The following is a 24,261-nucleotide window of genomic DNA, read 5'->3' as shown; positions in this document are numbered from 1 at the left end:
AGCCAGCGGCCGGTGGGACACGGACTTCTCCTCCCTCCGTGTGCCAGCAGATCATCCAGAGCCGAACGGAGAGGGCAGGGGGAGATGAGGGGGAGGCGTGTGCTTGGTGGCAGAGCGTGGGGGGCCACCAACACTAAAGCAGTTAGCCCGTCCTGCCTGGGGGTACACAAAGCCCACCCAGGGGCGCCAGAAGTACCGCAAGGCTCGGTGCCCCTCTCGCATCACCCCTTGAGGAGCAGCGCTCACGGCGGGGCAAGCAAAACCCCCCCGGCTGCACCGAGCGTGGCACGGGGCAAGCAAACCCCCCCGGCTGCACCGAGCGTGGCACGGGGCAAGCAAAGCCCCCCGGCTGCACCGAGCGTGGCACGGGGCAAGCAAACCCCCCCCCGGCTGCACCGAGCGTGGCACGGGAGGGCCGGGGGGGGGGTCCCGTTGCCCGCTGCCCCCTGCTCCCCCAGCAGCCGCCGCCCGCGCGTCCCCGCGGAGGCGATGGGGTTGGAGGCGGGCCGCTCCCGCCCCCGCCACCGGCGCAGCCCGTGCCCGCCCGCCTGCGCGCTGCGCGGGGCCGGCCGTGCGCGGAGCGGAGCGCGGAGCATGGCGCGGGCGGCGGCGGGGCTGCGGCCGGTCCCGGCGCTGGGGCTGGGGCTGGTGCTGCTGGGCGGCCTCCTGCTGCGGGGCGGCGCGGCGGCGGGGGCCGGGGCCGGGGCCGAGCCGTGCCAGGCGCCGCGGCAGTGGGAAGGGCGCACCGTGACCTACGAGCACGGCACGGGCCGCAACACGAGGGCCGCCGTCTCCTACGACGGCCCCAACCAGCGGCTGCGCGTCCTGGAGGAGAGGAAGGCGCTCATCCCCTGCAAGAAGTAGGTGTCCGCGGCCGGGAGGGGCGGCCGGGGCCGGAGGCGCCTCCCGGGGGGGGGGAATTGGGGCGATGCAGAGACGGGGTGGGGGGAGCTGCGGGAGGGGACGGAGCGAGGGGGCCGGCAGCGGAGGAGCCCCTCGGAGGGGTCGGCGGGGCGCGGCTGGGGGGAATCAGCGACGGGCAGGGAACGTGGCACCGACGTGATTCACAGCCGTGGCACGCGTGTGTCTGTGTCTGTCTATAATCTAATCTATCTGTATATCTATATCTCCGTATCAGCTATATCCATATCTATATATATAAACTATGGCTCTAACCTACATGCATATCTATATATGTAATATATAATATGTAATCTGTAGATCTAATACGTAATAGCTAATCTACATCTGTACCTAATAGCTAATCTATACATCTCTCTATATACTATATAATCTATAACAATATCTCTAAATAGATACCCATAATCCATATTCAGTATCATTTCTAATCTATACCTAATCTTTGTACTTGAAATCAAATCTTTATATTGGTATCCAACATCTAGATCTACATGCCTAACATCTAGTATCTGTTTCTATATCAAGATATATATATATCTCATTATATAATGTATATCTGTGTCTCTCACTCTATATATCCCGAGAGATTTATGATAAGCAGTGTCAGCATTTTGCCTTCAGGGATTTTCCTTTCTCCCAGTTGCTGGTTGGTTTTTTTTCCCCATTCCTTTTGTTTGTTTTAATGGAATGGGAAGTGAGTCCAAAAACAGAGCCCAAACTGTGCGGTAACGTGGGTATAATGAGGTCTGATGAAGAGATTACTCTCAAACACAGGAATTATGTCGCAGGGGGGTTTCTAGCCCAGGAATTAGCTAATAAGGTTAAGTCACATTTCACCAGTTCTTTGGTCATTCTTGCTTCCTGCAAGTGGTAGGTGATCAGTGCAGGAGGTCAGGATGCCACTGTTCTCCGTGGTACACACTGCACCGGCTGCCCAGCCCTGGAGGACCTCCCCGTTCTTAAGTTATTCAGGGTTCCTCTGCTAAGGCCATAACAAACCCATCAAAAATCACTGTGTCATTGCTGAAAAATCAGTGTAGGAAAAAGCTGACCGAAGCAGGGCCTCTCTTTGCTTCCATCTGCCAAGCTCAGGCCCTGACAGCTTGGGTGGAGGAAACGATCAGCCCAGAGAGGCCTGAGTGAGTGTGAAGTTTCTGGGTACCAACCATCAGTAGCTCTCAGACCCCGTGTCAGGACCTGCCGGTGTGAGGGCAGCCAGTCTGCCCATACCCCCACCTGTCCCATCTAAAAGATGTTCAAATAAGTGCCTTATTCCCAGGGACGTGCAAACCATGGTGAAGGCCAGCCTGCAAATGCTGTATCATCCCAACTAAATGGTCTCTGCTGTTGAAGAGATCAATATTCCTTTTTGCTGCTGGCGTTTTTTCCTCACAATGACCAATTTCTTGCCAACATCATATAGTCATTGTTTTCATCTTCCCAAAGCCTCAGTCCTTTCTCTGACAGTCCCCAAACACTCTTAAAACTGTTTTGAGATGCTTCATTTTCAAACAAAGTTTTCCCTCATCGTGAGCTTTTTTCTTTACTCCTGTTTCCTTCTAGGAGCCGTATGTTAAAGGCAACATACAGCTGTTTGCTGATGGTTTGATAACATGCAACATAAAGGCTGTGCTCAAACTCCCCTAAGTTGACCGTTATGTTTGACAAGCTCAAGAGTCTGATGCAAGTCTTTTCTAGCTTCTAAGTTGTCGTGACCTCATTTCTTCAAGCTTATGTTTGTTTTATTTGAAGCCTTTATTTTAAGATTGAATAATTATTCTACATTTTCTGGGCCAGATTATGGCTTTTGCCAAGTTCTGCTCTTGACAGCTTTGATCAATATTTGCTCTGGATGCAGTTCCGTCTGGGCTGATAGGGCTGTAAGGAGGCAGGTGCCCTTGAAGCATCTCTCTGTTGCCTTTTCCTGTATTAGTTTTCTGTTGTAGACAACCTCTGGCCTCAGGGATCCCCGCTGACTCCAGGCTGTCCATGACTTCAGCCATCCAAAACTGGAGGGTGGCTTCATGTGCACAGCTAGCGTCTGCTAAGGGTGTGACCCAGCTTCCATTGAAGTCAACGGAAAGACTCCCATTGATTTCAGTGTGTGTTGGATCGGGTCTGGAGTTGGGATCATCACTTCTCTGTGGACACAGTGAGTCATAAACTGAAGCCTTCAGAAGTCAGAAGCAAAGGGACTTATCCTGTCTGTTGAAACGAGCCTCTCCCCCTCTGCGCTTCGACATTGACAAGAAGAGGGTAAACCACGCCGAGGCAGTGACTACAAAAGCAACAAGAGAAATAGCTCTGTCCTGGTCTCCAAGGAAGTTTCAGCCTAAAATCTCACAAATGGACACATTTTGCTCCTACCAGATGTAACTTACACGCAGCAATCGGGGTTGGCCAACAACCACACTCTTACACAGAGTGTTTTCTGGAGTGGAAGCTCATCGGACATTGCTCTAAGTTAGTTGATGGAGGTTAATCAGGGACACAAGGAACTGTCTATGTAGAATGGCTTGCAGGCTCATAACCACAGGACAAACCCCAAAACTTCCAGTTTTCATTGTAGATATATGTTTCAAATTCATGTAACTTGCAGTGTGGCATTTCCATATGTGCATCAAGCCAGTGTTTTAAGTAAACTCCTAAAACGTAGCCATAAGGTGACTCAGTTGTGGGGATGAGCGCAGAGGGCAGAGACAGTCTCCTCTCTTGGTGTTGTGTAGCCCTCAGCTGATACCACGAGAAGAGAAAAGAAAACTAACAGGTTTTTATTGAGTAGATGGGGCAACTTCCTGTTTGGAAGAGGTCAGAGCATTAGGGTTATTGCATGATATGGAAAGAGAGCACTTGAAACTGTTCCCTAGAGCTCCTGAGGCAGAGCTGCGTCATGTTACCTGTTCAGCACAGGAACGTAGTTTTAGTTTTTTAATTATTTTATATTATTTATTATAATAAATATTTAATTATTTATTATAATATTTTGTTATTTTTATTATTTCTAATCCTTTATTCCTTACTACATGGAGTTACGTCCTTTTGTGCTCTCTGTGTATTCATCCTTCCTCACTCTTGTTCACCCCTCTGTTGGCCTCCGTCTCCGGATGCTTCCAAAACAGGTAACAGGCATCAGAATGGTTTTGCTGTTGGGGCAGATGTGTTTCATTTGAAGGTAACATCTGCCGGTTCAGACTTGGATAGGACATCACTGAAATCCTGTCACTACAGAAGGTCTAAACCAGAAGTCCCACTGACTGCCTTGTAGCCAGAACTCCACGTGTCCTGCACCACCTTTCATGGTCTTGGAAGGACAGAGCAAGAAGTGTAGTGCCTGGCACTGCTGAAGCCACCCAGCAGGCACTAGCGGTCAGTTTTGAAGGAGGAAAAGGGTGAAGTGGGGAGCAGAGCAGAAATCATGCACTGGTGTTTGAGAGCTGGGGCGTTACTTGCCAGATGCTGTGTTAATAGAGTTTAACTCTTATCTTCCATTCTGTTTTTCCCAGGGGAGGCCCAGGAACAGTTTGTCCTATGATAAATGTGATGGTGGGGAGAACAAAAGTTCTGTGTGGCCAGGAAAGTCAGTAGGAGGAATAAAACTGAGTTCTCTCTTCTATGGGTGTATCTGAGCAGCCACCATTTGTACAGCATGCAGCACATTGGGATGCCTGTGTGTATGAGACTGCTAGGGTTGTCTTAACAATCATAACTGCAGAGCAGGAAAAAACAACGTGGGGATACCATATCAATGCTTATTGAACACTTTTAAACTGTAGTTTCAATTATATTTGCCAAAGACAGCCCACAGTCATGGGCAGGATTAACTCCTCCGCTTGGCAGCAAAAGCTGCTAGTACAATAGAGGAGCAGCAAAGCCGTGTTTATAAGGGATATGTCTGGTATTCCAGCAGGCTCTTTGCGTGTGTCAAGCCCTGTCCTTGACTGAAGAGAAGCAGCATCTGCTCAGGTGCAGGTACAACAGCATTCGTCTGGAGCAGAAGTGATGACTGTTCAAAGTAAACAGCGTGTCGGACTTCCCTCAACTCCTTCCGAGTTGTTTTAGGAACTGTAAAGGAAAACCAGCAGTGTCTGACCTATTAAAATCCTATCATGCATCCATTCTGTGGTCATTATGGTGACTCAACTGGCAAAGCATTGAGCTGCCCGGAGCGGCTGCAAGTTTGTTTCCCAGCCTTGGTTTTGGGAGTGGTTTCTGCAGTTTAAGGTTTAGGGGAATGAACGGTGGTCATGGGTAAAGTCTTCCGAATTGGCCAAGTTACTTGGGAACCCAAGCCCCATTTTTGAAGGTTGTGTAGTGTGTCACACTGCTGAGAGCCTTCATTTGCAGGGAAACAGAGAATTTTCAGCAGTTTCGCTAAATCTAATGTGAGTTCTTGGGATCTGAAATGCTTCATTAGCTGCTGTGTCTAAAAGTCACCTTTGAGAATCAAAGGTAGGTACTCAAACCTCCTGCATTTACTTTCTTCCTGTAGATGCCAAGTTCTTTCAGGTGTCTGCTGCTGGTAATGCCTGTGAGTTTGGAAAGCTGGCACTGGAAGGATGCTGTGATGGATGCAGGCTGGCAGTCAAGTGCTAGGCAATAGCCTGAAGCATGCAGCAGTTGTTCTAGGGAGAGTTGTGTGACACTGGGATGCGGAGTTGTGTGATGTTGGGATGCGGAGTTGTGTGATGTTGGGGTACGGAGTTGTGTGATGTTGGGGTGTGGATTGTGTGATGTTGGGATGTGGAGTTGTGTGATGTTGGGATGCGGAGTTGTGTGATGTTGGGGTGTGGATTGTGTGATGTTGGGATGCGGAGTTGTGTGATGTTGGGATGCGGAGTTGTGTGATGTTGGGATGCGGAGTTGTGTGATGTTGGGATGCGGAGTTGTGTGATGTTGGGATGCAGAGTTGTGTGATGTTGGGGTGTGGATTGTGTGATGTTGGGGTATGGAGTTGTGTGATGTTGGGGTGCGGATTGTGTGATGTTGGGATACGGAGTTGTGTGATGTTGGGGTGTGGAGTTGTGTGATGTTGGGATGCGGAGTTGTGTGATGTTGGGATGCGGAGTTGTGTGATGTTGGGATGTGGAGTTGTGTGATGTTGGGGTGCGGATTGTGTGATGTTGGGATACGGAGTTGTGTGATGTTGGGGTGTGGATTGTGTGATGTTGGGATACGGAGTTGTGTGATGTTGGGATGCGGAGTTGTGTGATGTTGGGGTGTGGAGTTGTGTGATGTTGGGATGCGGAGTTGTGTGATGTTGGGGTGTGGATTGTGTGATGTTGGGGTATGGAGTTGTGTGATGTTGGGATATGGAGTTGTGTGATGTTGGGGTACGGAGTTGTGTGATGTTGGGGTGTGGATTGTGTGATGTTGGGATGCGGAGTTGTGTGATGTTGGGGTACGGAGTTGTGTGATGTTGGGGTACGGAGTTGTGTGATGTTGGGGTGTGGATTGTGTGATGTTGGGGTACAGAGGGTTATCTGTAGAAGCCTCAGCTTTTGCATTTCCATCATAAGCCGATTTATGAGTCAGTTTACTGAGTCTCTCAGTGATGCTTCCTGCCAAAGCAGCTGGTTCCCTGGAGAAGAGCACTGTATAAGGAGGCAGCCATGATCCACAAGGGCTGCATGGAGGAGGATCTCATCCCACCCAGACTGTTCATTCTGTTTTCTTCTGCTGACAAAAGGCAATATCCATTTCCCTTTCCAAGTTCTTTATCTTGCTGGAAGTCACCCAAGCTTATACAGTCGAGGAGGCAGTGAAGTAAATTGGGTTCATTGTTGTGGATGGGCTGGTGGGAAGACATTGGAACACAGCTCGGGGAGGTGTTTGAAAGTCTTGAGCCATCAAGCTGCAGTGCTAACAAGTGGACTCCATCGGGGGAAGCTGGGCACCCCTGGCTTAGCAGTGCATCTGCTGTCCTGTGCTTTGTGCTTGCCATAACTTCCTCGGACAGCAGGATCTTTGTCTGGGTTGTGGGCTGGAGTGGACTAAAGTGGGCTGGGCTAGGCTCCATTGGCCTGGACTGGGCTGGAACTGTCTGAGCCTGGCTGGACAAGTCTCAAAGGAGCTGGACTGGGCTGAACTTGTCTGGACTGGGCTAAATGGACTGGCCTTAAGTGGGCTAAACTGGGCTGGACAGACCTGGGCTGGACAGGGCTGAGCTGGGCTAATGTGAGCTGGGCTGCGCTGGACTGAGCCAAACTGATCTAAACTGGGCTACACTGTTCTTGGCTGGGCTTAGTTGGGCTGTACCGGGCTAAACTGGGCTGGACTGGTCTGAATTGGGCCAAACTAGGCTTAACTGGGCTAAAGGAGTCTCGGCTGGGCTATACTGGGCTAAAGTGGGCTGGACAAGGCTAAACTGGGCTGAACTGGGCTAAACTGGGCTGGAGTGGGCTGAAGTAGCCTGAGGTGGGCCAAACTGGGCTGAAGTGGGCCAAACTGGGCTAAACTGTGCTGAACTGTGCTGGAGTGGGCTGAACTGGGCTGAGGTGGGCCAAACTGGGCTGAAGTGGGCCAAACTGGGCTAAACTGTGCTGGAGTGGGCTGAACTGGCCTGAGGTGGGCCAAACTGGGCTGAAGTGGGCCAAACTGGGCTAAACTGGGCTAAACTGTGCTGGAGTGGGCTGAAGTGGCCTGAGGTGGGCCAAACTGGGCTGAAGTGGGCCAAACTGGGCTAAATTGGGCTAAACTGTGCTGAACTGTGCTGGAGTGGGCTGATGTGGGCTAAACTGGGCTGAAGTGGGCCAAACTGGGCTAGACTGTGCTAAACTGTGCTGGAGTGGGCTGAACTGGGCTGAGGTGGGCTAAACTGGGCTGAAGTGGGCCAAACTGGGCTAAACTGGGCTAAACTGTGCTGAACTGTGCTGGAGTGGGCTGAACTGGGCTGAGGTGGGCCAAACTGGGCTGAAGTGGGCCAAACTGGGCTAAACTGTGCTGGAGTGGGCTGAACTGGGCTGAGGTGGGCCAAACTGGGCTAAACTGGGCTAAACTGTGCTGGAGTGGGCTGAACTGGGCTGAGGTGGGCTAAACTGGGCTGAAGTGGGCCAAACTGGGCTAAACTGGGCTAAACTGTGCTGAACTGTGCTGGAGTGGGCTGAGGTGGGCCAAACTGGGCTGAAGTGGGCCAAACTGGGCTAAACTGGGCTAAACTGTGCTGAACTGTGCCAGAGTGGGCTGAACTGGGCTGAGGTGGGCTAAACTGGGCTGAAGTGGGCCAAACTGGGCTAAACTGGGCTAAACTGTGCTGAACTGTGCCAGAGTGGGCTGAACTGGGCTGAGGTGGACCAAACTGGGCTGAAGTGGGCCAAACTGGGCTAAACTGTGCTGAACTGTGCTGGAGTGGCTGAACTGGGCTTCACTGGGCTTCACTGGTCTGAGGTTGTCTAAATGGGGCTGGACTGAATTGGAGTAGATTTTGCTGGGCTGAACTGGGCTAAACTGGGCTTGAATTGGCTGATCAGGTCTTGGCTGGGCTGAGCTAAACCGGGCTGAGCTGTGCTAAACTGGGACTAATGGGGCTCAACTTGTCTGGGCTGAGCTGGAGTGGGCTGGGCTGTAAACTGGGCTGAACTGGGTTAAACTGGGCTGGGCTAAGCTAGACTGGGCTAAACTGGGCTGGACTGGGCTGGCCTGAAGTGTGCTACAGTGGACTGGGAAGGGCTAAAGTGGGCTGAAGTGTACTGGGCTGGGCTGTGTTGGGCTAAACTGGGCTAAATTGGGTTTAACAGTGCTAAAGTGGTGTGGACAGATGTGAATTGGGCTGAAGTAGGCTGAACTGGTGTAAAGTGTGCTGGGCTGAGCTGAAGTGGGCTAAAGTGGGCTGGACAGGGCTAAGGTGTGCTGGACCGGTCTGAATTGGGCCAAACCCTGCTGAACTGTGCTACATTGGTCTGGACAAGTCTGAATTGGGATAAATTGGGCTGAACTGGGCTGGGCTGGGCTACCTTGGTCTGGACAGGGCTAAGCTGGGCTGAACTGGGCTAAACTGGAGGATACTGGGCTAAGCTGGTCCAAACTGTGCTGTGTTGGGCTATATTGGTCTGAACTGGCTCAACCAGATGTAACTGTGTTAAACCCACCTTAACTGGGCTGAACTGGGCTAAACAGGTCTGAACTGTGGTAAGCCAGTTTGAACTGGGCTAAACTGGGCTGGAATGGTCTGAACTGGGCTAAACTGTTTTGGGGTAGGCTAAACTGGTGTGAATTGTGCTAAACGGTGCTGTGCTTGGCTGAGCTAAACCGGGTTTTCCCAGGTGGCAGGAGAATATTCTTTGGGACTCAGATTTGCCAGAACAGAATTCCCTTGCTCAGCAGTTCCAAAACTAAAGAGACCCCATCATCCAAACCTGAATTCCATCAATACAAAATGATCTCCAGGGATGCTGCTGCGATGGGTCCGGGAGCTGCTCAGAGGAGCGCCCGGCTCTGCTGGGTGCTGGTACCCAGGAGCAGGGCACGGGCTCCTCCTGCCCTTGGAGACCGGGACACGGAGCGGGCGCGGGGAACACGAGTGCCTCCGGCGGGAGGGGTGGGAAGGGGGACACGGTCCCCGCCGCTGCCGGGCTGCCCCAGACCCCGTCGGTGCCCCGGTTCCTCGGTTCTCCCCCGTGCCGAGCCGAGCCGAGCCGTGCTGTAACACTTCCGTCCCTGCCCATGGCAGGGGGTTTGGAACGGGATGATCTTAAGGTCCTTTCCAACCCTAACTGTTCAGTGATTCTATGGTTCTCATAGCCAATAGACACCTGATGCACCACCTGCAAAAATCAGTGCAACTCTCCCGGCAGATTTCACAGGGCTCTGGGTCAGGTTCATGTATAATTTGGGGGCAGCTCTACAGCAGATTTATCTGTAATTACAGAGCTGGTCGATGGAGATGGGAAGCAGGGATCTGCTGTTACGCTGTGGCAAGAACAGTTGTCTCTTGACAGCCAGGGGGAAACATGAGAGATCTGATGGGCAGAAAAGGGGTTTCTGCTGATGAGCTTTGCTGGGGAGAGGAATCAGGAGTTCCTTGTGCGGTCTTTGAATAGGAAGAAGTCTCTGGTAATGCTGGGCAGCTCGGTTGTGCAGTGGGTACACTGACACACTGCATCGTAGGCGATGCTGGGCACTGTCCCTGTGAAGAGGTACCCTTTCCAAGTATCTTCATGTTGAACATCCAAAATAGGGGGCTGGTCGGTTTGGAAAATCCTGTCCATGAAAGAAGGTGATTAGAAACAGCCCCCCCCCATATGCAAATATGAGACTGGTCCCACTTTACGTAATTATAGGGTCATTTGTACCTTAAACCCCAGTTATTTTCATACTTGTTATAGGAATGCCGTTTTGGCATGTACAGAATTCACATTAATTAAGAGAAGCTCACAGAAACCTCTGGCTCCCCGGCAGTGTGTGCATGACACTGGGCTCTGGGTCAGGAAAACACCCCAAAATTAGGTAGGCATACCTGTTTGCTGAGGACTTGGGTTTGTATTTGTGTCAGATGCTAAATGGTAAAGCTATTTCTGTCATGTTTTAAGCAGCATGGGTAGTCTAAACATGTTCAATAGGTCTAGTGACCTTTTCCTGAGTAATGGAAAACTTTCAGCTGTGCCAGTGCAGTTTATGCCAGTATTATTTACAGGCCTTGCCCTCTTTGCTGCTGCTGCTTCTTAGGACTGTCTTGAGTGAAAAATAACCATGTCAGGGGTTTAATACAATTAAAATGGCAATAAATAGTGTAAAAATAGAACTGTATTCTCAGCCTTGCTTGCTTCAGCTGTGGTTTCTGTGATGGGCTAACAGATTACCAGGGAAAAGGTTCTGCATCAAATACACCGATGTGCACCCTAAAGCAAGTACTCCATGCTGCGAAGAGAACGGTTTTGAAATGTATATTCATCTGTTAGCTAATTACATGTTTGCAGCCAGGCTGATTTTTAAGGTCTGCAGTGTCTTATAGGAACCCTCCATAAGCAATATCCATGATGCATTACGTGGTGGCTGCTGAAGGCCCCCCACAAAAGGCAGAGGAGCTGTGGGTTATCCCTGTTGTACTAACGAAAACCACAGTAACTCAATAGAGGACAAAATGCAATAGTTTTGAGAAGAGCGATTTTAGCAGAGAGTTCAACCTTTTAATTATTCCCTTTGCATGCACGTGTCTTGTGAATCCTATCTCCCCACTCCTGGTTTTGGACAGGGTTTGTCTCTGACTCATTAGTGTGATAGTGTAATTAGGGCTACGTGTAAAAGTGGACATTGCTGAGGGTCCTCAGTGTGCAGGAGGTAGCACGGTCCCTCAAATCCCCAGGGTCCCCATGTGAAGTAAGATGGAGCCTCAGCCCTCAGAGCAGATGCGCAGTTGCCACCACTGATTTGAGAGGTCTCAGGAAGTGACCCCAGAGGTTGTTCAGCCCCTTTGGGCAGGCAGCAGTGTCAAGGATTTAAGTCATAGAACTGATGAAGTCAGGACTAATTGGTTAAGCTTGTCTGTTTCCCACACGGTAAGACTGGGAAGGTCTCCAAGTCACCATATAACCTGTCCAGCCTGGGAAGTAAAGCTTCATTTGGGATGTCTCTGACCCTTGGGTTTTCTTACCAGTTCTTGTCAAAGCTGGAATGTAAAAGGACGCACATGCAGATGTTTTCAGAGCATCTCCTAAGTAACCTCTCCTTGCTTAAGGTGAGTGATGCTGTTTTCTTCCAGTGCCACCTTCAAGTAACATGGAGGACAATTGTTACTCTTTTTTAGCTTGCATACTGGACAGATTATAGTCGGTCCTGCCCCAGTCTTCCTTTTGTAGCATAAACATGCTCAGTTTCTGCATAGGTCCTGCTTCTTAAGCATGACACCATTCTTGCTGTTCTCTGAACTGCATTCTAACAGTTCCCTAAAGTGTGGCACCCAAACCCAGGACTCTGTTACCGCTCTGACCTCATCAGGGCTGAGCAGAGCAAAAGAAATGGCCCAGAACTGTAAACTTGACTTTCTAAATCATGCCTGTGCCACATCTCAATGGGTATGTGTTTAAAGTGCCATCTGCTCTGTAACCATGGGGCAGTTAATATCTCTTATTGGTGGTATGTTTTCTCTCACAGAGACATTCCCTTCTTTCCTGTGATCCTTTTCTTTTGCACGTTTTCAGTCATCTCCATCCCTGGCGGTGTTCAAAGCCAGGTTGGACAGAGCCTTGGGTGCCATGGTTTAGTGTGAGGTGTCCCTGCCTATGGCAGGGGGGTTGGAACAGGATGATCTTAAGGTCCTTTCCAACCTTAACTATTCTGTGATTCTGTCTCCACCTGGATTTTAGGGCGCCAACAATTTGTGTTTGAATCCAGTGATGAATCGATGCACTCAGCAAACAATACTGCTTTTGATACAAAGCTGCTGAAGGAAGAAGAGCCCTGCACAAGGACTTCTGGATGAAACGAAGAAGTTATTTTTATGCTGGAGTGAGAATGAAGTGCAGTGTCAGGACTTCAGGGTGCATTTGTTCACGTCTTTCACAAAGGTTGTTTAAAAATAAGCTATACTCGGATCTTTGGATAAAGATGTTAGAAAGTTGAAGTGGGCTTGACTTCCAGACTGTGTTGTCTGATTCCCCTGGCTGGCCTGACTTCCAGACTCCCTCCAAAACAGACCTGGTGTGTTATATGTTTTACACTGGACAGATATCTGAAAGACCTGAATCATCCCTCTCAAGTAAATCATTGCAGATGGAAGGTGGAAACCATTACATCTTGGGTCAGTAATCTGGTACAAGTGCACATCCTCACAATTTTTTCCAGGGAATATTCCATTGTGAAAGAGAAGTTTGCTCTATCACAGTAGGGACCTACTTCCCATCTGTTCCAAAGGGCACTCTGTTCCCCAGATTACTTTTCATGCAGGAATGCATACTGGAAAGCAACTGAATGGCCAAGTATATGCATAATGGGACTTACAATCTTGGTAAAGAGCAGTATAGGTCTCCTGCATTTCACGTAGTCCCTGTTCAGGGTATCTGAAGGTCCTTCTCTGTTTATACACAGGAGTTAAGAGGTGTGAGAGGCTGCAGTGCCAGGTCCTAGCTGAAAAATTGGTGTTTATTTGCACTATCCTTTTATTCCACAGTAAGTGGAAGAATGAGGTTGTGTGGGTTTAGTCATTTGTGATTAGGGACTTCATTTTGCTGTGTCTTTCTGCTGTGTACCATAGGTATTATCATACTGGGGCAGAGCCAAGATCCAATTTAATATCCTGTCTCTGAGCCTGATTCAGAGAAGGGTGTGAAAACTCCAGATAAATGTGACAATTAGGATCATAGAATCATTGAGGCTGGAAAAGAGCTCACAGAGTGCCTTAGCATCATTGTGTGCTCAGAAGAGAATTACACATCTCAGTTTTGAGCGTCCACTCTTTCAAATGAGTTACTTACGTTTTCTACATATATTTTATATATATGTTGTATATAGCACAAAGAGGATGAGAAATATAATAAATGATAATGTACCTCTGTAATTTCTTTCCTTATTATTTGCCCTTCCTAATGTTTTTAGTGTATATTGAGAGGTGAGTCCTGGCCTTCCTCATTCTTTTTAGTCTCCTCTAAGCCCTGCTGTGATTTTCCAGTAACCTTTATCATTATTAACCTGCTCAGGGGGCAAGGCCTCACTGTGCTAGACTTTTATTGCAAACCCAGAACAGTAAAATAAGCTTTGACTGGGAGTACATTTTGATATCCTGTGGTTCTACTCATATATACCATATTCCCTAGGAGGTGATTCGGTGATTCCATTTAATTCATTGGAAAGCATTATGGTATTCTGGCCACATCTGCCATTCCTTAGCACACAGATGCTCTCTATTAAGGACAGTGCATCTTTTAGCCCCTTCCAAAACAGGACTCCCTTAAACACGATGCCTTATTGCTTTCCTGCGTTTCAGCTTTGATTCGAATGCGTTGTTCTCAGGGGTGCAACTCGGTGGGCCAGACTGATCATTAGGGAGCGTCAGGACAGCCAGAAAGGGACAGCAGTGGAAACAGTGCTCTCGCTGAAGAGCTGCATTTCCTTTAGTACTTGCCAAAGTAGCTAGTGTAATTTATAGGAATACAATAAGACGTTGCATATATCTTTCATTGAGTTCAATAATTAGAGTCACAGAAATCTGTCACCCTTCAGCTGCTGTAACTTTGACTTCCCAGCTTTTGAGTCCTGTATTTATGGTTTCCTTTCTACGTGAACTTAATAATTAACAGGGCTTAAACTGCCTCATTTGGAAGCTGATATTGCTGGCCAAGTTCCTCATATACCTTGCTAATTAGATACCTGATACATAAGGCTTGGCCACCTTGAAAACCAGGCCCTTTACAATCTGTGAGTGATTTAAATCAGGCTAAACCCCACTGCTTTTACACACTCTCAGGTTACATTTACAGGCACATGTGTTCGCACAGTCCTGTGTTTGTACAATATACCGTAGGCCGGCCCCGCTGCCAAGCGTGTGAGCTCAGATATGGTAAATGACTGTTGTCCTTGAGGTCTGATGCACCAGAAGAAAAACACAAGCCTGAAATTACCGAAAACTTCCTGGGAAAGAGGAGAGGAGTTCCCAGAACTCCACTGAGAAGCGGATGCTGCGCAGCTCTGAAATGAGCTTGCCAGAGCTTTCCAAGGGGAGATGAATGTGCTTGACCTGATGAGTGTTTATCAACTGTCTGCTTGGCAGCTTTGCTCCCTTGAAAGTGTTCTTAATCTGCAGAGCTGAGGAGAGGAGGGGTTGTAGTTATCCTTGCAGTGAAAGTTCCCATTCTCCCAGGGCATCTTTCTTCAGTAAGGAATGTGTAAAGCAGTATCATTGAGGGGGGTGTTATCTAGAGGGTGCAGGATTACTCAAGGATGTAATGGATGGACCTGTCCGTGCTCACTAGAAGAGATCACTTGTTTGGGGCATTTTTAGTGCAATTTCTTCTCATCAGAACCTCTTCCGTGGTGTTTGAAGGTGTCTTTTTACCTGGCAAAGGAGTAATACCACAAAGGCAGACTGATGCTTCAAGCCTTCAGTTAATCTCAAAAGAGAAAGCAAAGTTGGCTTTGGAACAATTACAACGACCCCAACTTGGTATCTTAAATAGCAAATACTGATAGAAATCATACATGAAATTTTGCTTTTGTTTTTCAGTTGCTTTATAATGCTTATGAGGTAATGTAAGTCCTGGCTAACTCAAGTGGGAGTTTTAAGGATGCAGTAACTGCAGCTGAGAAAACTGGATCAACAGGTTAAAGCCCTAAATGCATGAAACCCCATATGGCTTTGCAGGAAAGGAAAGCCTCCTTTACAAGAACCATTGTTCCGTTGTTTTGGGGGACAGGAAATGTGGTTTTGTGCTTTGTTAATACAATGCCTCACTCAGATGGTTTCTGATCCCTGCTCCGTGCCTCTTCAATGCTACAGCAATCAAAAAAGGCATTTTAAGGCTCCAGTGCTGTAAGTTACTCATCCAAAGCCACAGAGCAAAATGATGCCGAGGTAGATTTAGCACACAAGGAATTTCTGTTACCCAGCCTCAGCCTCAGACCATTATTTCACTTCTCTCTAGCAAATGACCTTGTCTGATGTGCTCCAAGACGCATCACGCGGGTCTTGGCATGCCACTGCCAGCACTTCTGCTCCTCTGAGTCGCTGTGAAGGCAACTGGACAGCAAGCACCTCCTTCCTTCCAGGTTTGACGCTCAGGAGGAAGCCTTTGGAAGTGCGGAGGAAACCCTGGGGGTCATGTGGAGTTGATGGGCAGGCTGTGATGCTTCAGGAGTGGCAGCTAGGAAGGACCTCAGCATAGGGCAGGACTCGGTGGAGACTGAGTACCTGGAACAGAGCTGGCGGCATGTTCTCGAGTCTAATGACTCTTTGTCCTGACAAATACAAAAAGCAGTAATTCGTTGTTTTGAGTTGCATCGATAGCATACAGAACAATGATCCCTGCAGGAGACAAGTCATTCCATGCGTTTATTGGTTTCCATCACTTATGTCTCTGTGTTATCTGGGCTGACTCCTTGGAGGCACCTCTCCCTGCTTCCCCAAACTGGATGAGGACTCTCAGAGGTAGGATGGTGTTTGGATGCACACCCACTCCTCACAGTATGTCTTCATGCAAGTGCTTTGCCTTGTGATTGCGTGGGCACGGTATTCTGCCCTTGCATTCAGTTCGGTTGGTCTCTTATTCAGAAGAGAGTACAGAATGCAGTGTGTATCCCACCTATCTGACACGATTGCTTCCAGCAAAATCCGTGGACTTATTTGAGCAGGATATAGTCCAGTGTTAAGAAAACCTTTCAAGTATAGAAGCAAAAACCATGTCTGCGTGTTTATATTCTGGAGTTCATCCATTTTCAGGCACAGACAAAGGGAGTATTAAGAACCATGAGAGAGTCCTGTTAAGGGTATAGTGTACAAAGGGTGTGAGGCATAGGACAGGGTAGGATGGAATAGGATAGGAAAGGAAGGGAAATAATCTCCGTCAGGCAAATAGGGTAACCTGTCCAAGGAGCCTCTCCAAACCTGCTTGCAGGTGCCCAGTGAACAGGTTGAGGCCCTCTTGAAGTTCCAGTTGAAGAAGTGAAATTGTTATGAACCCAATGTTTGAGGTGGGCTCAGGCTGAAGATGTGTTACTTCTGAAAACACAAACTGATTACAAATCATTTCCTCTCTGGTTTCTTTGCCAAGACCTGTTTGCAGGGCTCTGTGCTTCCCCTCAAGCAGCCAGTGAAATCTCGGGCCCCTAAACCAAATAGAGGCACTATTCTTAGGGCTTGGCTGGTAAAAGGAAAGAGAAAAAGGAAGAAAAGCAAATTGTTTTAAAATATTTTGCTTCAGAATTGTCATTTGTGCATTCCTGCACATTTTGGTATTAATTTTGGCTGGTTAGGAGTTCTCTTTCTAAACCAGCAACTTGACCATTCACCTTTCATACGCAGCTAAACTCGGATCCTGTGTGATCTTAGGGTTTTGTTGCTACTTCCAGGACGCACACAGGAGCAGTTTGCTTTGAAACTGGGATGTGAGGTACCCCTGGGTTGAACACTGACAGTGTAAACCATGCTCATGGCTTACCCATGAGTACAGCTACACTCTGTGCAGTCTCATCCTCTGTGTGTGCTGAGCTCATCCCAGCAGCCCATCAATTCATACAACTGGTGTCTCTTGTCTTCAGTCCCCGAACCAAAAACGGAGGTGATGGAGCCTCTTGCTCTGCAGAATGGGCACAGAGATGGATGTGGGCCCTCCTTCTGCAAGTATTCAGGCCGTCTGTTGGAGTCATGGTGGCTATCCATGTCCTGGCAGTTAAATACACACGTTCATCGGATTGAAGCTTGAACTACTGCACAAGTTTCACTTGAATAAAGGTGGCACATTCCCCTCATGCAATGATAGCAATTCACAGGTTGCAAAATGGAGAACAAAAGGTAAATATTCTGTGGAATGATTGATAAAGGGTAAGGAAAAAGAAAATGTGAACAAAATGCTGTTAAAAATGCAAATAAAATTTCTGTGCTGAAGAAGTTCTAAGTAAGGATTTAAAATGAAAAAGAAATGGAATGTTTTATTCCCAGTAGTCTGCAATGCTTCGCTAACCTTGCTCCTTTGCTCGTCCACAAAATGACTGTATTATCACTCACATACCTCAAACATGTTATTGGACTCATCCGTGAGGCATTCTGCATCCCACTTTTACCAGATGAATGGGAGTTGAGTCATTGCACCCGGGTTGCAAACACATAAATAAGCGTATTTTAGCATTCTTGTGAGGATGGTCTCTGGACTGGGTGGGATATCAAAGTTAGATGTGTCCTGATGTGGTCATAGGAACCAGCTTATGTATATGAATTCTTCAGTAGCGTATCACGGCTGTGGAGACATTGCCTTTGATGAGGAAAATGGCAGGTGAGTTCAGGTTGGTGCAAGAAGCAGGAATATTGTAAGATACAGACACGAGGACAACTTACACAGGGAAGCTAATACATAATCTTGCAGCTTGCCAGCCTCTGTGTGTGTGTGTCCGTATGGGGGAGTTCCTGGTGACTGCCTGCGTCATGGAAAGCGGGACAAGCTCTATTCCGTGTTGTGCAGGGTCGTGTGTGAGAGGTATGGTTACCTCCTGTGGGCCTGCTTGTCCCCTGCTGTGTGCTTCCTCAGTGCTCCGTTTGCTAGTGCCATTTATTCTGCCTGTGTTTCCACACATGCTGCAGAGGTGATCCCCTCAAACGGTGGTGGGGATGTCCCTCGGATGCTTTTAACCACGCTTTATAGCCCTTCTCCTAGTGCAGCCTTTAAAAGCTTCTGTGCCAGTGGTGGGTGAAGTGATTCCTGGCCGATGCAGTTGTGTAGATCAGCAGTTACACCTGTAAATTGTTTTCTTGTCAGCCCTGTTTCATGTAAATTTGCATCCTCCCCAAAGCAATGTGAAGACTGCAAAGAGAAACATGCAGGGGATGGGAAAGACCACAGAGGAGGTCCCCTCTTGGTTTTGTGCATCATCTCTTCAATTACGTGGACTGTGCAATTGCGCAGTGCTTTCCACCAGCATCCTCCTGTCTTGCTGATGGCACGGGAATTACAGATGGAGAGAGGCGTATTGCAGATAGGCAAGATGAAACTGTTCAAGGGGATTAATGCCATCCCTTCCTTTTCTTCAGAGTCACTGCGTAACAGTGGACTGTAGCCAAATACTTGAGCTGAGATACCCACAGGAAGCCTCTAATAGAGTGTACACAGGTTTGGGGGGTTTAGAGAGTGACTCCTGGCTCTCCTTTGCAAAAGGTGCAGAGCACATATGAGGGGGTTTTGAGTTGTGCTTTGAAGTACTCATGGTCTGATGTGTGATGCCAAGTGCCCTGGAGAAGGCAGGCTTCTGGTGGGTCTGTGCTGGTACCAGCTGATACTGCTGTTAACTCTGATTTCAGTTTCTCTCTGTTTCTGTCACCAGTTATAAGGTAGGGACCATGCCACCTCCTCTTTGTAGGTATGGATGCATATACTGACTATAACTAGTAACTAGATAAAAATGTCCATGATGGTGTTTGTTATCCCTCCTCATGGAGCAGGGCTTGGGCACTTCATATTCTATAGAAGATGGTTTTTAAATCCTTATTAAGTACCCACTTTGTTGACCTCCCCTTCTAGTCTCTGGTGCTCATTGATTTCCACACGTCTCCTTACCTCTGCCTTACTGTTTTGCTTTCTCCTTTCACTACTTCCTGAACCTGGTGGCTTCCAGAGAGAAACTTTGCCATTGAGGATGGAGAGCCAATCAGTTCTGCACTTGGTCCATGTCCTTGCCCCATCACCAGCATGTCTGTGGAGGAGCATCTGTGAGGATGGCAGATACCAGATCTAACCATCACAGAGAAAGGCTCTACCCCAGTCACAGCAAATTGAATCTATGCAGCCTATGCAAGCAGATTTTTTTCCAAAGGCTTATAACTTGGCCAAATCTGGGCAACTTTTAATCAAAACTTTTCCCCTGCCAAATTTCAAGTGCTTTCTCCAAAACATGGAGGCACAGGAGCTGTTTAATGAAACAGCTATTAAAGCCTGTAACAAAACGGGCAATAATAACATGTTTTCCTCTCAGATGTTCTCAGAAAAGTTGCTCTGTTGTTCTCAGAAATGGCTGAACCGGTTCAGCCTGGTTTATTTGTTCTGGAGAGAGTCAGCTGAGGCAAACTTTCAGCATGGGAAACTTCAGCCCAACTGGTTAGCCCTTCTCCAAGTGGCAGAGTTTAATGCAAGTGAAAATGGACTTAAACTGAGAAGTCAAAGGCAAGCTTACTTGCCAGCAATGCTCCTTGCTTAGCAGAGAAGAAGACTGTATATATTAACTGCTTTTCTTTTTGCTGTTTCAGATTTTTTGAGTATATATTCCTCTACAAAGATGCAGTGATGTTTCAGATTGAGCAAGTTACAAAGCTTTGCTCGAAGGTTGCTCTGACAGAGCCGTGGGATCCCTATGATATTCCTGCCAATTCAACCTATGAAGATCAGTACTACATTGGGGGACCTGGAGACAAAATTATGGTACAGGAATGGTCTGACAGAAAACCAGCCAGGAAATGTATGTATGTGCATGGGTTTGTTTCATCTGAATAGTAGTCATTGTCTCTGCTACCCAGGGAAAAATAGAACTCTGTATGACTCACCCCAACTTTCCACATTTCTATAATGCTGGCTGGAAGAAATAATATCTCTTGTGCACAGCATATGACTTTATTATCAATGTTTTTTATTAAGAGAGTGTTCTATATCTCAGCAGGATCAAATATGCCCAAGGGGCTTGAATGTATTTTAGCTTGCATCATACAGATTTTGGCATGGAACAGCATCATTTTGCTTCTGAATCCAAAATTTATTTATAGAAGAATTGGTGGTGTAATTAGGGGCACACTCAAACTAGAGTGGGCATAATAGAAACAAAGCAGGTGTCAGTGTGTGTCTACACGCCGCTATCAAGTGTTACTGTAGAAGACATTCAATACATGGTTCTGCAGCAGTGGAACATCCTTAATATTCAGTTAAGTTCTGTTATCCACTACACTAGTAAGAAACATCCGCACTTGGCAGCTGAACACCAGCGTCATGAAAGAAAGTAGCCTGAATTTTCCAAGGTACCATAGGTACCATATTTTGGAAGCATAGCAATTTGTTAGCACATCGGCTTCAATGTCAGCTGTGGTTTACTGGTGATCCACACAACTCTAAGAAGAATTAATGGCACTATTCAGCTAATGCAATACTTATGGTTATAGACACCTAATGTCTAGGCTGAACCTGAGCATTTAGCCAGGGGAAAAAGGTTTTTTTTCTTGACTATAAATAGAAAGAATGAGGTAGAAAACGAAGGATAAGATCATTAGACCTTTGTAACTAGGTCTGTATATCCTCTCGTATTCCACAAGAGGCAAATTATCACTTACTCCAAGAATTTTGTTTTTCAGATCCGGTATTTGTTGGAACTTTTATGGAACTTGGTATCCAGATGCATTCAGTTAATGATGTGCGATTTTTATCCTGTACTATTTTGTGTTTCCAGTGCTTTTCTGTATGATCATTCATAAAAATAATGTCTTCAAGTTGTCACATCATCCTCCTTTCAGCTAATATGGGCTTGGATTCTAGAAATAGTATTTCTGTTAAACTGACAAAGGTTTCAATGGAGGTATGGGCTACTGTGATTTTACCTTGACAGAAGACGTGTTGAGGACAAGAAGCCTCCATTTCTGCATATTCAAAACCAAACTCACTGAGGTGAGAATGTTGTCAATAGCAGTGTGAGATGAAATGTCCCTGTGATACCCAAGCTGGTGGCACCAAAATTTGCCTCCTGGGTAAACAGAGCATTTGAATGGCTTTCCTGGTGAAGTGAGTAAGTGCTGCCATAGGAGTGGCATGAGAGGGGAGAGAAATCAGAGTTTTGCAGAACTCAGTGAACCTTGGGACTAAGCAGAAGTCACGGTCCTTCAGGAGGGGTCTACTTGAAAGGTGACATTCCAATCCCATGATTTCAAATGTGCTTGGCACTGATGTGTTCAAGTTTAAGACCATTGTGCTGCCCAGATTATACCAGCTTTGTGGCCTTGGTTGGCGTTGCCATGCATGTGGACAGAAGCATGGGCAGTTCCAGCCTATAGGCTTTGCTTGAGGAGCAGCCACCTTTCTGACTGACGTCAACATGACACATTGATTAATTAATTCATTCATTCTTTTGTGTCATCTAACACAGTCCTGTTTCTGCTTGGTTACAGTGGAATCGTGGGTTGGCGTTTACACAGTGACAGACTGTTACCCTGTACAGGAAACCTACACGAAGAACTACAGCGTGACGACCTCCACTCGCTTCTTCGACCTACAGCTGGGCATTGCTGACCCCTCGGTGTTCACCCCTCCCAGCACCTGCCAGACAGCCCAGCTGAGGAAGATGGAAGGTGAATGCTGATGGTGAACCCTGGCTGCGAACACATATGAGCCAAGAGGATGGCTCATTAATAGCTCCTGACATCCAACCTCAGTTTTCAAGCTTATTGTGGCTCTTCTGGGAATTACAAGTTTTCACTTGAAAGGGAACATAAACATGGAACTGAGCAAAATATATAACACTAAAGTTCTCTTTCATCACATTAATGTGTTCAGTGATGCACTTGTACAGTAGAGTGACCACTGTTACAATATTTACAGATAGTATTTATTTAAGCTGTGGCTGATTTTCCTTTTACAGAGGTTTGGTTATTCATCTCTTCAGGAAGACAAAGTGTAACCAGACTGCAATACTGGGAACATCTAGAAGGAAGAACTAGATTTTGTTGTTCTTGTTGCTTCTGGGGTTTGAGGGAAGGGGAACTATGCTCTGGGTAAGACTTCATCCCTACCTGAAAAATACCCCGTTTTAAACAACGCACATCAAAAGTGGGGAAATCATTCTATTGGCTTAGTTTTGCTTTCTGTTTTTCACTTTCTGCCCGTCAGGAAGCTGGTAGTCCAATGTCTGAGCTGATTTCTTTCTTTCTGAAGGGAAGCTGGAGTAACTATTCATGGAATGCTAGTTGACATGCAGAAAATGCTTGCCTGGTACTTGGGATAACAGTGTGAAAGGGAGGGAAAGAGGGAAAGGTACACCCCCAGAAAAGCAAGCCAAAGTTTTCTTACATTTACTACACTTTTGGTACTCCGGGAGGGTGCAGTGAGACATTCCTCAGTCACATTTTACTTCAGCTCTCACTTTTCAAGGGAATACTAGTTTTAACCTACGCAAAGAGATTGAGAGGTACCGTGTCCTAAATGGCTTTAATCTTTTGTGACTATTCTCAAAAGTTTCTGTACTCAGAAGGGTATAAAACCAGCCCCATGAGTCCAGGTAGAAGTGAGAAAAAAGCCATTCTTAGTGTGCAGTTAGTAAAGGCTAAATCAGCGTTCACACAGTGCCTGGGGATGCGGATGGAGTGAAAGGTGGAGCTGTGTGGCCAGTGTGGGGAGCTGGGAGGAGGAATGGGAGGGAGTTTTGGATGACCCCTGAGCAGTGGGGCTGCAAGCTACTGCAGTCCAAGCAGAAATGACAATCTTGCTTCCTCTTGCTCCCACTCCATTGATGCCTGCCTTGTTTGCTGCTCCGTCAGCATCTCAAACCTCATTTATTAACTCTGCATCCTTTCCTGGTGGGCAGAGTGAAAGCTGCTTTAAGGTGAATAAATAGCTAACCAAAAAAAGCCTTGCTTTCTTTTGCTTTAGAGAACTCAAACCAAATCTCTGTGCACCTTCAGGCCCCCAGAAGTGTGGAATGGTGATGGGGTTTGCCCTTTTACCAAATGAAGTAAATTGGCTTATTCTATTGAGTCTAGGCATGCCTTTTAGTTATAATTTGCAAATATGTTTAAAGCCATATTCTTGTCCTCTTATACGTGTAGGGTACTTGTTTGCTGCAGAAGTTGTCCCAGTGCCACGCTGGGAGGTTTGATGTCTGTGGAGGGGAGATGCTGGGCAAGGCTTTTAGTGCTTTGTATGCTCATAGCTTCTTGTACGTGAGCAAGTGGTACAGTGGTTACTTTGCTTTCACAGCTGCGGTCAAAATGGCATTTTACTTTGCCTTGTGCCTAATGAAAGCATATACACAGAGCTGCTAAAGTTTAGGTAGCTGATTAGAGCTGTTCCCCTGGACATGACCATGCCACTGAAACTTGCTAGCGGGAAGAAGGCTTGGGTTTCCTTGGATTTAGAGTGCATTTAGTCTGTGCTCGCCGCCCGTATTTTTTGTGACAGCCTAAATGCTAACTGCATGTTGTTCTCATTAGGGCAATGATTAACACACATTTCTTAATATCTGTGTCTTGTTGGAATCTGGAAAACATAATAAATCTGGCTAGCAAACATGAAGCTGTGGTACTGCATCGTTTGGGATGACTTTGTTGTGGTGCAGCAGATAGCTGAGTAATCAGGGTGTTTGTCGTATGTTTTGCTGACAGTGATATCATTTCTAGCAATAATACTAAATGTTCCTTTAATGTGGATTTGCAGAAGTCTGGTACACAGAACGGAGCAATTTTATATGGTGAAGTATGCACCTCCAAAAAATCCTGTTGATTTCATATTTATGCTTTGCAAATTCAATAAAGAGACTTGTCAAAGATGTCCAACAGCAAATTTGGGGATTACGTGTTAGAAATTAGCCCTGAACCAAATACGAAGCACAAAATGCGCATGGTTTGTTACCTTGGTTATTGTTTGCTGCCGTTCGTTGTCATGTACCGCAAGAGTCATCTTGTCTTCATACAGCTATGCCAGTGACTCCATAAGGATGAGTGTAAAAGGACTTTAAAGTGTACAGATA

General features: G+C 47.1%; 1 protein-coding gene across 1 annotated transcript; it reads left to right on the top strand.

Moving 5' to 3' along the window:
- Positions 1-570: 570 nt before the first annotated feature.
- Positions 571-23,807, top strand: EPDR1 (ependymin related 1). Its single transcript, XM_062622120.1, has 3 exons — positions 571-860; positions 19,793-20,001; positions 21,689-23,807. The coding sequence occupies exons 1-3, from the start codon at positions 595-597 to the stop codon at positions 21,877-21,879; spliced, it is 666 nt and encodes a 221-aa protein (XP_062478104.1). The 5' UTR covers positions 571-594; the 3' UTR covers positions 21,880-23,807.
- The last annotated feature ends 454 nt before the right edge of the window (positions 23,808-24,261 follow it).

Source organism: Pezoporus occidentalis, unplaced genomic scaffold (assembly GCF_034315485.1).
Source record: "Pezoporus occidentalis ecotype Australia unplaced genomic scaffold, CSIRO_AGI_Poc_V1 ctg107, whole genome shotgun sequence".
Lineage (NCBI taxonomy): Eukaryota > Metazoa > Chordata > Aves > Psittaciformes > Psittacidae > Pezoporus > Pezoporus occidentalis.
This window is presented reverse-complemented; position numbering and strand designations above follow the sequence as displayed.

Coding starts and splice junctions, on each gene's coding strand:
- EPDR1 (XM_062622120.1), top strand. CDS start 595: ATGGCGCGGGCGGCGGCGGGGCTGCGGCCGGTCCCGGCGCTGGGGCTG. Junction 861..19,792: donor GCGCTCATCCCCTGCAAGAA/GTAGGTGTCCGC, acceptor TTGCTGTTTCAG/ATTTTTTGAGTATATATTCC. Junction 20,002..21,688: donor CAGAAAACCAGCCAGGAAAT/GTATGTATGTGC, acceptor GCTTGGTTACAG/TGGAATCGTGGGTTGGCGTT.